A 16,273-nucleotide genomic window follows, 5' to 3' on the forward strand; every position below is an offset into this window, starting at 1 on the left:
ATAGAAGTATGACTATTCCATTGTCATACAAGCGATGCCTCAAGTACGGAGAGCTTATTTAAAAGCTTTGTAAAAGCTTTATTTGAAGCTTTTAATGTAATGTGCAGCAAAAGTGATTGATGTGAATGCTCAAGATGAGTGCTCAGTGCCTACTCAAGGTTCCTTTTACTGCATGAGAGAGTTCCTGTTACTTCATGTGAGAGATGTGCAATACTTCTTGTATTCACAAGGTTTAGACACTACCCATGCTTCTAGTATGAGGTATGACCGCCCTTTCTATTTGCATCCACTAAACCCTAATCACTTGGTCATTAGCCTAGTTTGTATTGAGGGCGGATATTTTTGTCCTTTGGTTTAGGGGGAATTCCATATGGCTTTTCTTTGAAGGTCATATGCACTCAACCGCTGAGGCAGGAGCACTTGCCACACTGGCTATCGATCAGCCTTTAAGGCATGCATGGTGGTATTGTTCCCCTGAGCCATGTTGATGTAGTCGTCTTTAAACCTCTTAGAGTTTTGTCACCATGTATTGACCTCTTATATCTATTTTTGAGCACTTATCCATTATCTCATAGGTTAGATCCACCTATTTAATGAAGGGGGGGTTTTCAGGCCTTAGATAAATGATTACCTTTAGATAAGAGCGTCCTAATCCTTTGGTCTTCTAGATTTATCCTGTCCTACTCCACTTGTATAAATAGGTCCACCTTCACTCTACTTTAGAGACTTGTATTTGCGCATCAATGCCTCTTGTATTAGCCTAGTGCGATCATGTGTCAGTTGTCTCCTTTAATATAGTTATTGTGGTTTCTATAAATATTTAATCTCATGTTCTCTTTAATTTAACACAATTCTCTTAATTAGGTTGCTACATATCCAACAATTCCTAACAAACTATGGCACAAAACACAGCATTACAACCAATGATCACATGCACTGGACACTCATGTCAAGACGATGAAGGCTTGAAGAGAACAGATTTGAGTCACATACAAAAGAGCTTAGTATAGAGAATTGAGGCACCATCCCACACATTAAATTCTAAAAGATAACTAAAAGAGGGCATAATGAGGTCAGTGATGAAAGAGATGGTCAACCTTCGAACCTTTTCAAAGAGGAGTCTTTCCAAAACTGGAAAAGTACAGTGAACGCCATTTCATAAAATTCAGTTTGAACAAGCAGAAGAACTAAATTTTCGGGTGACAAATCATCTCCTGCATGACAAACAAAACAACCGTGACTACTAAGGTTCAAGGGTAGTCCTAAAAGAAAATTCCAGAAGAGATCCCTGAAGCATAGCAAAACAACTTACCATGAATATTCGGCCGCACATCAGCCTCAACAAGCAAAATTTTGGCTAATGTAAGGGTATACTCCTTCTCAAGCTCCTGAATATCAACATATGATGTTCTTTTCCTATGCATTGCATAGCCAGCTGAGAAAAAATTAACTCGAGATTCAGATACTCTAAATACTAAGATTAAAAGTGACAAAACTGCCTGTGGAGGAGTCTGTACCATCACTATTGGCATAAACACGCATACGTTTGGAAGAAGGCTGGCCGCTTACTATAGAGCCAGAAGAAATAGACTCCAAGTCAAGCCATGCATGCATTGGTTCCACAAGGTGCAAAGCATTTATAGCAGCAGCAAGACCACTGAGCTGTTCCTGAAGAACAAACTGGACTGGTAAACCTGCCTCTGCTAGACCCATTTCTTTCATGCGAACAGAATAGGCATACATGTACAAAGCTGCACGTCTCCATTTGCTGCGTTGCATATGAAATGAGTAAAGCAGCTTAAAAGGATTTGGATTGGCATTTAGATCAGAATGCTGAGCCTGAAGAGCCAAGGCATTGAATCGTCACTTGAAAATATCAACCATAAAACTTCTTAAATTTAGCATTTCTAGATTCAAGATGATGTCTCTAATAATGCCCTGATCTCAAAATAGAACCCTGCAGAGGAACTTCACCTTCATAAAAAGCTCTTGTTCCAGTCTTTCAAGCATCCCTGCATACGGTAGCTTGGATCCACAAAGAACCTACAGAGAACATTATTAAAATCTAATCTTCCAGGTCAGCTCATGCTTGAAAGATTTATAATGTCTGTACCTCAGCTGCCTTTTGTTCACACAAGACAATAAGGAACCTTCGTAAACAAACATATTTGCTTTCTTTGTCAGGGTTTGACATGATGGCACAATATGCTTCCTTATATTTCCTTTTATCAAGAGAGAATTTGAAAATGTTGGCCCATAAGCATCCTTTAATTGCCAGCACTGCAGTTGATATTTCGGTTGTGTCTTCTACGATGCTATGTCTTGCCGCTTCATCCGCTTCTTGCAAAGCTGCATAAGCAAATTGGCATGCACCCTCAAGCTCGTGATTCTGCTCAAATATTTGCATAACCCATTCATAATAATGAAACTTCCAAGAGGAGATAACCCCATGCACTGCACAAAAACATTCCAATCAGCAAACCTGAACATCAAAGTGGGGCAGCTCTTTATGCTATCATTCCAATTTAATAGAACTGACAACTATCATTTGCAGAAGTTTACCACTGCTACATCAACTATTAAAACAAAATGACACAAACACGATACTTAGTTAAAACTCCCATAAACTGAACATGAAAGCTTGATCATACTAATCTTTCCAAGTGAGTAATTAAAAGAACACACACTGCTTTGAAGTTAGAAAACCATCATTCTACAATGTCAAAACCTCAAAGATAAGGCCTGATCATAAGAACAGTGAAAACAACAAAAGCATGTGCTCAGCTTCAATAATCAATCTTACACTTCCCAGTGATTATAAACAAACTGTTGTAAAATCACAGAGAGGAGTCATACTCTCAAAAACATATTATTACAAAAGATGTGCCCGCTCAACTTTCGCAAAGGGTTATAAGGCCTTTCATTTTTTAATGGTCATTCAAGGTGAATTATTTTCCTCCTTCGCAAACAGAGAAAAGGTGTTTGAGTGTCCAATTCAAAGTCTTTCGACACACATGAACCTTGTACTATGTAAGAAAATTGGTAGAAAGAATCAGTATGGCAATCACATCTGGACCTTCAATCACTACAAGTTCTCGCTTACATGCAAAACATACTTACCAGAAATGACATTTATGGAAACCCAAAACATTTTGGCATTTCCAAAATGTATCAGGTTTCAGGACACATTTCTGGCACATCCCCTCCCCTTTTTTTTCCATTGAGAAGTCCCAAGTCTCTCACACATACCCCCCCCCCCCCCAACCCGGGGGCGGGTTGGGGGGGTTCCTCTTTGAGAAATCTCCAAATCATTATTTCCTTCCACCCACTTCTGTTTTGATGCTTTTGTGCTTTTTCTGAAGCAAAACCAGGGCTTCTGAGTATGTGTAAACTGCTTGGATAAGTGTGAAGCACCACTTGCATGAGAGAGACAACCAACACAATCATTGGAGTGTCTCCAACCATTGCAAAAAGTCTTCATCTACATTCTACATTTAATTTTAATTGTTACTTTATAAAGGAATTCAGTCTATTGAGATCTATATTGAATGACATTTCATCACTCAATGTGGGTGTATGAATAATGATCTCATTGTCTTGTGACATGTCGACATTTATCCTGTGTGAATGACTGTCCATGACACATGAATTGCCAAAGTTTCAACGTCTGAAGTTGGGCTGTAGTCTTTGAAGACGTTTAATAGATTTATAATAAATGAATCTATACAACACACACACACACACACACATATATATATATAAACATAAATATTTATGTAAGTATGTATCTTTATAAAATCCTAAAACAATAACTCTGTTTCCTCGGTCTTAAACTGGCCATAGCTCCTGAACTTTGAACAAAACCCACTGTGTTTCTCCTTTTTTTAAAGGATCAACGGTAAGAGAGGTGCTGATTCATTTCCCAGAAGGAAAGATTTACATCCATAGCGCAAAACAAACAGTCAATTGACCAGTTCCCTCAGCCTAAATGTTCAAACTCTTCTCTTTTCCCATCAACCTTGTCACGCATAGTCCAGGGAAAACAACAGATATTTTAACAAATGTTTCCAGTTTAAAATATGACTAGCCTTAACCACACAAATACCAGCAATTTTCTGGTCCACCTGGTCCATCAAACTTCTAAGAGGTTCATAATTTCAAAGCGTCATATCATGTCCCAACAATAATGTGCAGAATCCACACATAACCTCTATGATTGGCCATCCTCCATGGTCTTCACTGTATCAAATGTAGAGGGCGATTTTGAAAGTCCTAAATCACGAAGTGTTACCTATCACTGATGGTTACCTATTGTAACCAACCACCGTAAGATCATCCCTTTCCTTTCTCAAAGTCTTCAATGCAAGAAAGAGCATTACACAAGGACTTGAATAGTATGGTCTACCTTCCTTTCGCAAGATGACAAATGGTTGCCATAAGATGCAACTCCAAGTGTGGCTCCTATCAAATATCCTTACACCTTAAAATTTGCTCCTAGGAACTCAAAATATGGCACCTTAAGCCATAGCATTCAATCTTGAAGTGACAAATATATTGCTAATGATAGGCTTTCCTGCAATTTTACATGCTCGCCACAAAATTAGGCAGAGAATGGAAAGACATGCACATGATCCACTTATAACGTATGTCACATCACACCATAAATTCCTTAAAACACGGACTCCCGGTCAAGAATTCAAAAATTGACAGGACTTGCCTAAGTAGCTGGTATCCATCCCGATTTGTGAAAATAATGATAGAGCAGCCTCCCTTCCCTGCCCCACAACAGATGCTACTCTGTAAAGAAAATTAATAGAGAGATAATCAACATCTGAAACAATGAATGAATATAGCATTAAATAAACTTCCCTTTCTGTATTGTACAAGTACAAAGCTGAAATTTTGAGTTACCTGCAACATAAATTTATCCATGATTGCATTCACACAACATAACAATCCAACCACACCCTTACAACCGTCAATTATAAATATCATCATAAAACCTGGCTATAACGACTACAGATAATTAGCAATGGAGGCTAATTGTGCCTTAGGTCCTGGAGCCTAAAATTATGATTTAACTAACTTAGTCTCTAGCTGATAAACTGCATGTCAGGTTTTCTGCCAAAGCTAAAGAAGGGAAATGCCACTCATAGACTGAATTTATGCCTTCAGAACTGCTGCTGATGCCCAAATCAGAGCCCTGAGGGTCAGGTGGCAGATCATGAAGGGGTGTCGAAGAAGTATCTGAAGAGGGAAGAGAGCAGGAACTCTGCATCTACACACAAGCTTTGGAGCCTCTGTCCTCCGAGCCCGTAGTCTTCTTTTCTTTGCTTCCTTCCTTTTAGCTTATTCTGCTTCACTTCTTTTCCTTGCACTACCAACTTCCAATCCCCCATTTGCATGAAGTGCCTCTTGTTCTAATGCACGCTGCCTCTGATCAGGAGATATCCTGCGACGGGTACAAGCAGCAGCAACGTGGCCTTTCCTGCCACAAACAAACAGTGACAAGGAAGACCAATGAAGAAAACTCTCTGCAAAAATTCTCCCCCATGGATTGTTGGGAGAGAAATGAATTGCGGAGGATTCACCAAGGATGGGAAGAGCACCATCCTAATGGAGATTGTGTGATCCTCATCTTTGGGAGTCACAACATCTCCAACCACAAAGCCCATACATCTCCCAATATCAATAACATGAGGCAAGAAGTCCGGGGATTCTAGTTGTAACTGTAGTTCCACCCTCAAGTCCATTGAGGTCCATTCCCTGTGCCCATTTGGCAAGAAAACCTATAGCAAAATGAAAGTCCACGAGGCTCTCTACTTAGACCTCCATGGCTTGATCTGTAAACTCGAACTGCACCATGAAGAAGCCTCTCCCGAGAGGGGAGACCATCACAATCATGATTGGTCACACACTCCCCAAACTATACGGGGCAGGCCGCAATACCCAAGGCAAAGAGATCAATTACAAGCACCAGGACAAGCTGGCTTCAGGTGCACTTTCTCTACCATTGATCATATTTTAGTGCTTCTTTGTCTAGTAGATGGTTCGAAGGCAGGCTTTGTGGATTTCCGCAAAGCCTTTGATATTGACCCCAGAGAGAGACTCTTCCAACACCTACAAGAGATTGGTGTACCCTCCAAAATGATGTGGGCCATTCATGCTTGTATGCAGAAGTTACAAGTAGAATACTGCCCAACTCGACAGTCAAGCCCATTGTTAGCACCATCAGTGTGAAGCAAGGGTGCTCTCTATCCCCGACTCTATTTGGGCACAACATTGATGAAGTATTGGACCACATTCTATGGGTAGGAGGAGAGGAAGCTGACCTCACAGGTACACTGATCCATTATATGCTTTAAGCTAATGACGTTGTCTTGATTTCTAAGTCACACGAAGGCTTGCAGAGTCACTTACGGGCCTTGGATGACTTTTGTACACATAGAGGTCTCACATTGAATCTTGACAAGACCAAGGTCATCCTTTTTCATACATTTAGGAAAATCAGGAGTAAAGCAAGGAGTACTCTCAACAAGCAGACAAGTAGAGGTGGTCGACTAATATGTGTACTTGTCAACGGCCACTGCTTATAGCACCCAAAGACAAAACTCATACGAGGGTAGCTTCTAGCACCACTCACAGGTTCTCTATGGCAAAGGCCGCCAGAGACAAGACTCGTACGAGGGTATGCAGCTCTAGAGTACAGATGCCACTGGTGCACTTTCACGAGCACCTCACCAAGGCATGGCTTTTTGACACGTTGATCACCCTTGCTATGATGTATGCTGCCACAGTGTGGGCACCAGGATTGTTAGAACCTCTTACCCGAAAGAGGCAATACTTCAGAGAGCACTTCATGACCATTCTTAAGAATAAATTCATTGAAAGACCGAGATACATGGCTGTTTACATGCCACACGCAGGGGTATCCATCAACCAGCTCAGAGTCTCCTCACACTAGCTAGAGATTGAGACAAGATCAGCCGCACACATCCCTAGAGATGAGCGGATCTGTTTATTATATACTGGTGACATAGACAGAGACGCACTGTCTGCAGAAGCAGAGCTTACGAGGATAGTAGACGCAGGTACCAGACTATATTTCAGATCGGCCCAGTCTGCGCCAGATACTAGCGTCAGGTTGGTCGCTTCCTTCTCAAGATATAGCAGCACAAGAAGTCTGTAGCAGCCTACAGTGTCGCTTTCACAAGACACAGTTCGTACAGTTGGTCTAGGCTAGTTCACACTGGACGGACTCTCTAGGCTGGGCAGTGACACGTGGCAGCAAAGATACGGACTAGTCTAGTAGACATCGTGGCCAGGTCACCACCATTCAGTTTGGAGATAGATTGGATGGCTGACATTTATGAGCCCTTGGTGGCTCTTTATGACGGTACATGTGAGTAGTAGCGGTTGGGTCAGGACGACATAGTAACAGGGAACGGGCGGAACGGACCCTAAATGTTCCGAAACGGTGTTCCGAACGGGTCTGGCTCTCGAAACGGAGTCGGGAACGGAACACCGTTCCGGAACGGGGTGTAACCGGAACGGCGACCCGGAACGGGGCGGAACGGCGGAACGGGAATCCGGAACGGTCAAACCAAAAAGTCAACTTTTTTCACTAGCTATTTGGGGGCATGTTTGGGGCATGTTTGGGGCTATTGGGGGCTATTTGGGGTCAGATTTGGGGCTATTTGGAGGGCTGATTTGGGGCTGTTTGGGGGCTATTTAGAGGGCTGATTTGGGGCTGTTTGGACTCTGGAGGCTCGTCTCACCTCCTCCTCAAGCTCTCAACATCTCTACTGAGCTACTCTCCTTGCTAAAGCTTTAAGCTTGGACATGGAGCTCTGGCTTCTTTCTGTTCCTTTTTGGCGGAAAGCACAACACCCTCAAAGAAAAAATGTGGCTTCTACCTCTCTTTCTCAAGCTCCATCCCTCCCTCTTGTGTCTCAAGCTCCATTCCTCTCTCTCTCTCTCTCTCTCTCTCTCTCTCTCTCTCTCTCTCTCTCTCTCTCTCTCTCTCAAGAGACAAACTCCATCCTTGTCTCAAGCTCCGTCATCGTACAACATGTGTAAATATGGCTCTAATTAGGATGGTCGAATTCAAAAGCTTAGCTTACATATGAGCCTATAATACATATAATATATGTAGTTTCTTTGGTCTACCGTTCCGGCCCCGTTCCCGTTCCGGCCCCTCTCCTCCCTCCCGTTCCCGTCCCGTTCCGCACCCTACTGTTCCCGTTCCCCGTTCCCGTTCCGGGTAACTATGCAGGACGATCATCTTCCTCACATCTGGTCCAGCATTGTCTGCTGAGGCGTAGAGTCTATACACAAAGCACTTATTCACCATCCCTGCACATCTGAGCCTCGACACCCCATTGTACCTGAGAGTCCTAGACTGGAGCTGAGTGTGTTGCCAAGCCTGAGTCTGTATCAGTTCTTTGAGATAGTCGAGTCATTTGTTGTGGTCAACTATTGCTATTGTGTCTCTGTGAGTCCAGTTGTTGTCTATTGTTTCCTGTTTTCAGTCTGTTTTGAGTGAGATTGTCACACACATTGCACTGAGGAGCACCCACTGTAGAGAGCATGACACACTATCTGCACTACAGGTGCTCTCATTTTGGCGATCACAGTGGGACCTAAACTGAAATCTCACTCTGTGAGGTACAAATCTTGAAGCTAGTTGGGTCTATCTAGCTTCGCCTACCTTGCCTTGCACTATTCTCCTCTCGCCTGGTCCAACTACTCTAGTCCTCCCTCGCCCTAGTCATCTCTCGCCCTGGTCCAACCAGTCCTCGTCCTTGGTCTAGTAGAGTCTAGACCAGTCTTCAACCAGTTCAAGGTTTTCTTGCCCAAAGCTTGGTTGGATTGGTGGGCACTGCATGACATACACAAGGCGTTCTCTACCCTGGTCTAGTCCTCCTCGTCCCTGGTCCAGCCTGGTCTAGTAGAGTCTAGACCAGTTCAAGGTTTTCTTGCCCAAAGCTTGGTTGGATTGGTGGTCACTGCATGACATACACAAGGCGTTCAGTCGAGCGTCAAAGCGCACTACTAAGCCCTCTGAAGTACTATAACAGAAGACGACCTTTGGTACCTAGTAGAAGTCCATCAACCTCATCACCCATACCTCCACATACATCACGCATTCCTTCATCAGGTTCCATATCTTCCAGATCACCTTCTCCAGTAAAGCTCTCTCCTATTCTGCTACAGCAGGCTATTGAGCAACAGGCTCAGCAAGGGGCCATGGAGGCTTTGGCAAGTGTTTTGGCCAAGGTGAACATCAAGTTCCCCACCTTCAAAGGACTCTCTTCAGAAGATGTTGACGACCATGCAAGGAGGTTTGTCTCTCTGTAGGGGTCGTGGTCTTAACAGGAAAGATGCTTATTTGGTACTCTTTCCATCCACCTTGGATGGCTTAGCAGACAAATGGTACAGCCAGTTTGTAGAGAACCATTTTGCAACTTGGGCAGCCTTAAGACAACAATTTCGTGCAGCTTTCAGGCCAGGTGACTACCAGGAGAAGGTGTTGGATGAGTTGGCCAACATGGTGCTCCAACCAGAGGAGACTTTTGCAGAACTTATGACTAAAACCAAGCCTCTGGTTGCCGAGCTTTCCCAGCAACCCGGTGAATTTATGGTTAAGAAGTGGGTAGAGAAGGCGCTTCACAAAACTTCTCAGCAAAAACTCCGAGAGAGTCTCCGACCCGACGCCACTCTGGAGGAGTTCATTGCAGCCGCTACTAGGATAGAGGGAGCTAGGAAGCTGTTCAAAACCTCCCCTCACATAGAGACCCCCTCTGGGTTTTCGGAATGTCCTGCTGATCCATTAACTTCTTTACGCAGGGAACTAGAAGCCCTAAAGTTACAGCGATCTCTTCAAGAGGAGAGGTCCTTCTCTCTTAGACAAGAGAAGCCTCCATATCACGAGGCATTGGAACAGATCAAGCGCGAGCTAGAAGAGCTCAAGGGTCAGCAAGAGATTAAGGCTACGGTTTGGTGTAGCTCATGCCGCTCTCAAGGGCACCCTCCACAGGAATGCCCCCTTCGGGTATACTGCCACTTCTGTGAAAAATCTGGACATGAGGACAAGGACTGTTACTACCTCAAGGGATTGCGACAAATACAGCAAAGTCTTGGTCCTACTCTTCAACAAGGGCCAGCACCTACATCCAACATGGTTTCTCCCTGTGGCCATCCACACCATATGCCACCTTTGCTGACAGCCCCTCCTATGCCAGGTATGCAGAGCACTTTTCCCTCTCAGACCTTTTATCATACCCATGCTCCATCACCTCAAAGCTTCTATGCCTCCACCTCCAATTCAATGCACCAGGAGCAAGGACCACCTCGTCCTTCGACTCGCCCTTTAAATCAGCCCATTTTGTGCTACAGATGCGGGGAATATGGGCATTACCAAAGCAAATGCCCCCTACCGGAAGGGTCCCCTCCTTCCCGTCATTGCCCTGAAACGAAGGATCACTACAGTAAAGATTGCCCTAAACTTCGTGCATCCACGGCTTCCAACTCAAGTCAAAGCCAGAATGAGTTTGTCTTTCCCAAGCTCAATTTGATAGCAGTGAGCACCATTTCTCAGCCGCCCCCTTCTACCCACGTGGTTACCGTTCAAAATAAGCCGTCGTAGTTGGCAGAGGAGCCATCGGGCGTCCTCACCCGGGCCCAGAGGGCCGCTCTCGGTCTTAGCATTCCAGCAAGTTCAACTCCCCCACACATTCTTACACCAGTGGATACCCTGCATGCAGCTGTTAATAAGCCATTCCCCAGTGCCATGAAAGAATCCAAATCTTTGCTCTCCGATATTGCTGAAGCTTTCTTGGAAGCAGTTTCCGATCTACAAAAGATCAAGGTACCCGAGAAACCACTGGTAGAACAAGAAAAGCTTACAGCAGAGACAATCTTGAAGAACACCTTCCAACAAGTGTCCCTCTATGACACGCTACGACTAGATGCAAATTTTAGAAGTGACACCCTTGTTGTTATTCAGTCACTTTACCCCGGAGTAAGTCCTAGTAGCAGGCACCTCCCAATGCGACCATCAGATTCCTATATGATATCCAATCCTGCTGCTCCACTCACTGATTATAGAAGCCCTCGCCTGACAGTGTCCGTGTTGGGTCAGCAATTCTCAAGAGTGATAGTGGATGGTGGATGTGGCATCAACCTGATGCCCGAGTTCACTATGTTAGCTCTAGGTCTACAACCTACTCGCCCTGCTTCCTTTACATTTACATTGGCCGACCAGCGGACAGTCTACCCAGTGGGCATAGTGGACAATGTGCCTCTGCAAGTACAAGACTTTATTTTTAACTTGGATTTTGTTGTGGTTCGTCTTCCCCAGGTTGAGGACTGATTTCCTTTGCTCATTAGAAGACCATGGCTGCGACACACTAAAGCACTTCATGATTGGGGAAACGACGCAATGTGGATTCATACTTCTAGCTCCACGATGCAACCCATTCTCTTAGGAGGTATGGATCAATGGTGCAGCAAGTTTCTTTGTCAAATGGAAACCAACCCTGAACAAGAACAGCCTACTACACCTAAAGGGTCAGACGAAGATCTGCAGGAGTGGTTGACCGTTGGAGGCTACCAAATCTATGCCTTGTTATGGAGTCTCTATTCACTCTTTGCCTGAAGGTACACCCTCTTCAAATGTTTCCACAGTAAGTAAACCTAATGAGCCACCTGAGACAGTTCAAAGATTGAAGGTCATAGAAGATACTTCTGATACGCCTTTGGTGGAAGCCTTTGGATTTGGTGAGCCTATGAAGAATTATAGAAGCGGAAAGAAATCCCCTCTACAGGAGTTCACCAACCTTCATCATCAACCCCATCTGCTTCTCCAACCAGAACAAAGCTCTCCTCTGTGTCTAGCGAACTCCCTTCATGAAGCTTCCTTAAGACGGGATACAACAAAAACAATATTGTTTTCAAGTTTGATGATGTCACTGATCATCATATGTATCTGCTGGAGTGCCATCTTCCCTCACTACCCCCTGCCCACTCACCCTCTCCCTCTACCTACCCCTTGCCCCCCTTCTCTCTCCCTTGTCCCCCATACTTACCCCTCGCCCTTCCCCACCCCTCCCAACTCGCCCCTACCCACTCCCTCACACACTCGCCCCTACCCACCCCCTCACACACACTCGCCCCTACCCACCCCCTCTCTTACCCTCGCCCCTACCCTTTTTCCCTTCGCCCCTACCCACCCCCTACCTAGCCCTCGCCCCTACCTACCTAGGCCTCGCCCTATCCACCCCCTACCTACCCCTCCTCCCCCTACCTAACCCCTACCTACCCCTCGCCCTCAGTGTTGAGAAGAAAGTCTTGCAAGGTTATCTGCAAGCATGGACCAAGTCATTTTCCTCTCACTATGGTTATCAATAATAAAAGATGCGTTGGATCCAAACCGAGCATATCTCTTTGTAGTGGAGCCTCATTCTGTTGTGCCAATTGGGACTCATGGACTATGCAATCATACTGGGTTCCTGCCTATTCAAAGGCTTCAGGCGTTTGCAAGCAGTGCAGTGTCTTTTACTCCACTTTTGAGGTATGTAAGGTCATGGGCCTACCACCTACTTCAGGAAAGATGTACGGATGCAGTACCTAGTGGTTTTCTTTCAAAGTTTTTTCAGTATTCCTCTCACGGAGACAGTGAGCGGTCTTGTGGCGGGCAACCTGTAGTAGCACGCTACACTGTCACTTTCACAGGACACAATTCGTACAGTTGGTCTAGGCTGGTTAACACTGGACAAACTCTCTCGGTTGGGCAGTGACACGTGGCAGCAAAGATACGGATTGGTCTAGTAGACATCGTGGCGCCACCATTCAGTTTGGAGATAGATTAGATGGCTGACATTTATGAGCCGTTCCTGGCTCTATATGGGGGTACATGTGAGTAGTAGCGGTTGGGTCAGGACGATCATCTTCTTCACATCTGGTCTAGCGTCGTCCACTGAAGCGTAGAGTCTATACACAGAGCACTTATTCACCATCCCTGCACATCTGAGCCTCAACACCCCATTGTACCTGAGAGTCCTGGGCTGGAGCTGAGTGTGCTGCCAAGCCAGAGTCTGTATCAATTCTTTGAGATAGTCGAGTCATTTGTTGTGGTCTACTGTTGCTGTTGTGTCTCTGTGAGTTCAGTTGTTGTCTACTGTTTCCTGTTTTCAGTCTATTTTCAGTGAGATTGTCACGCACATTGCATTGAGGAGCACCCACTGTAGAGAGCACGACACACTATCTGCGCTACAAAGTCAATCCTATAGATGCTCTCAGCCACATAATTTACAGACTTCTTTCAAAGGATATGCAAATTATGCAGAGAGGAAGTCGACAGTGAGCAATGGAGGGAGGTGGAGAATGAGGAGCACCATGTATGCAACAGTGCAACTGCAAGGCCTACTCTGCCATCAAAGAGAAATACCCCACCCTCTTCAAAGAGCGACACTCCTTGCGCCATCTCTTAGAATCAAGAGACCAGAGCATGCTACGGAGATTTATACTCGAGATTCAGCGACACAACGATATATCTTTACAGACCCAGCCGATGCCAAGCGGGAGACGTCAGTCACAGATCACAAAATTCTTCAAAAATCCCCCCACCTCCGGTGCCCACACAGCACAGACCTCCTATCACATGCAGCGGAAGTATTTAAGGATCTTGCTCGGATCTAGTACTCTGCACAAACACAAGGTTACTTTACTTCACTTGAAAAAAGAAACTGAATTGAGCACAATGAACGAAGAGAGACGCAGAGCGTGAGAGAAAAGAGACGACACCGCATATTGGGTCCCAACCACCCTCAAGAGGCCCCTTGCTTTGTTGCCAGAGCAAGTACTTGCTTTATTACTTGCACAAAATGTTGATACAATGATGCTAAATGTTCACATTCTTATGGGTACTTGATGCAAATGCTCAGTATTGCTGAGATACTATCGGGTACTGCGGTAGATGTTGAGGGGTACTGTGGTAAGTGCTTGGTACTTGAGAGGCTAAGTGCTGGGTACTGCGGGTACTTGGTGCTTGTATTGCGGGGTACTTTGATGCTTGGTATTGCATTGCTGCTGACGTGCTAATGGGTGTTGTTGGAGATGCTTGGTGCGACGTCAACGACCACCACCACCACGACGATGACGATGACGACGACGAGGGTACTTCGACGATGATACTTGGTAGAGATGCTTGTGCGGCGAGGCTATGGCTGAATGCTGAAAACACTAGGAAATGCCGAGGCTGAAATCTACAAGCACGACGAGGTTATGGGCTGAATGCTAAAAACGCTGAGGGCTGAATGCTGAAAACGCTGAGGGCTGAATGCTGAAATCACAGAGAGGCTGGCTGAGGGTCCTGGTGTTGCGGGTTCTATGGGTTCTTCTACTTCCCCTACCTCCTCTTCTCTTCAAGCGCTGCCCCATGCTGCCTAAATTGCCCCAAAAGGCTGGGTCGTGCAGTTCATACTTAGCCCCCACAATTTACTTTAAATCCCAAAGTCACTTATAACTTAAGTGAGCACATAAGAGGCAGTTCACACGCTTGAATGCCTATATGCTGACTAACTGTATTGTGCAAGAGAGGGTATGCAACTATGACTAGCTTGGACATGCACGTCCTGCTAGAGGCTCACATGGGTGCAAGGCTAGGTCCTAAGCTAAGACTGACGCTAGACTGTAGCAGAAGCCTGTCCACGTTGCACAAGTGTAGTGCGCACGTGACATCCCCCATGTTAAAGGTGAGGGTGATTTGGGAAATACAGTCTTTTCCCCGTCTTTACTCTTGTTTACCCTGACCTCTCTTTACCGAGGGAAACCCGATGGAGGTTTCAAGATGTGTATCAGTGTTGGATTGCTTTGGTTTTCCCATATGGATTTATGTTGCCGTGCTTTCCCACAAAGGAGTAAGCATGTGGTTGTTGGATCCAAAGGGGGAGCTATTATTTACAGCTTCTTCTTCAGAGAAAAGTGTTTGGACAGTAGTAGGATCTTCTTCAATGCTTCTCGACGAGCGCTTTCTTCGAAGAGATGTGTTGGCAGATGTGATGTACCTTTTGCAAATGCACATCTTTCTTGGAATTGTCGACGAAGCTACCTATCCAATGGGTAGCAGGTTGATGATTTGATTGCACTTTAGTCCCAGATTGTGGATTATGGATGACAGAGGGGGATCTTCTTCCTTCTTGAAACAAAGGATGCTCTTTGAATTTCCCTTGTCCATCCAAGGATGGAAGTTCTAGTTCCGGCTTCAGTAGACTCTTGTTCATCCGGTATGCAACAGTTCAGGTGCATGTTACAGTGCATGTGTTGCAGTTCCGGCTTCAATAGACTTTTGTTCATCTGATATGCAGCAGTTCAAGTGCATGTTACAGTGCATGTGTTGGAGTTGGCTTGACAAGCAAAGGGGGATACTTTTATCTCCAAAATCACTTCTTGTTTGATGATCCGACTTTCTTGGATGAGGTTTGGAGGTGGAGCATGTGGTGCCAGAACCTTAGCCAACAATGACAACAGTTCGAGGAGGTTTTGTTGGAGTGTGGACTTCTCCTATTTCCATGTTCTCTTCTTCCCTGATGGTAGAGTGGCCCTATAGATTTGGTCATTCCTTTGCCCTTTTGTGAGCTTGTCAGTACTAGTTTATGGGACAGGTTTGCAACCTTCTATGGGCGGCAGTCTTGATGTTCATCCTTTGGATGACAGTTTTGCACGTAGTGTCGACAGTTAACGGGGACATCTAGGTCCTACTCCCACAGTCAGCAACATTTGGATGCTTCTTCCATGCTTCCCTTTGGAGAGCTCCAACCTTGGGGGCACTCCTTCGGGTGCAAATCTAGCCACGCCTCGTGAGTATAGAAGTTTCTTTCCTGGCAGATTTTTGCCCAGCTTTCTAGCATGTTACATATCAGCCCCAGCGCCACACTCCCGTTCGGGGCCCTTGGTGGTTCCCCATTCCCAGGGGGTCCATTCACATTCCCGTTCCACGTTCCGGGTAACTCTGATTCTATAATAAGTCTCTTGAGACAAAGCTCTTTGGATACACATGTGTAGATGGATGGCATGCAGCTAAGCAAGCAATCCAAACGAGGAAAACGGAAAAAAAATGACTTAACATTATACACGGAAGAACGGATTCCAGATCACACAGCACACAAAAACACAAACATGACACAAATGAAAACTTATTTAGGAATCACTAATGCCTTGGAAAAATGAGGAAAAATGAGATGATATGTTTGGTACATGTGCAGGTGCTGAT

At 45.1% G+C, this 16,273-nt stretch overlaps 1 protein-coding gene across 7 annotated transcripts in view; it reads right to left on the reverse strand.

The window, feature by feature from the left end:
* The window catches only part of SAR1 (SUPPRESSOR OF AUXIN RESISTANCE1), a 208,668-nt gene that overhangs the window by 121,879 nt on the left and 70,516 nt on the right, over window positions 1–16,273 (reverse strand). For all 7 annotated transcript variants that reach the window (XM_086489273.1, XM_086489276.1, XM_086489274.1 and 4 more), the window contains 6 exons: window positions 4,718–4,797; window positions 2,114–2,454; window positions 1,975–2,043; window positions 1,518–1,839; window positions 1,313–1,435; window positions 1,106–1,214 (listed from right to left, as the gene is read on the reverse strand). In XM_086489273.1, the coding sequence (XP_086345399.1) occupies window positions 1,106–1,214; window positions 1,313–1,435; window positions 1,518–1,839; window positions 1,975–2,043; window positions 2,114–2,454; window positions 4,718–4,797 (1,044 nt within the window). The remainder of the gene's footprint in view (window positions 1–1,105; window positions 1,215–1,312; window positions 1,436–1,517; window positions 1,840–1,974; window positions 2,044–2,113; window positions 2,455–4,717; window positions 4,798–16,273) is intronic.

This window comes from Adiantum capillus-veneris, chromosome 18 (genome assembly GCF_014529385.1).
Source record: "Adiantum capillus-veneris isolate H3 chromosome 18, ASM1452938v2, whole genome shotgun sequence".
Lineage (NCBI taxonomy): Eukaryota > Viridiplantae > Streptophyta > Polypodiopsida > Polypodiales > Pteridaceae > Adiantum > Adiantum capillus-veneris.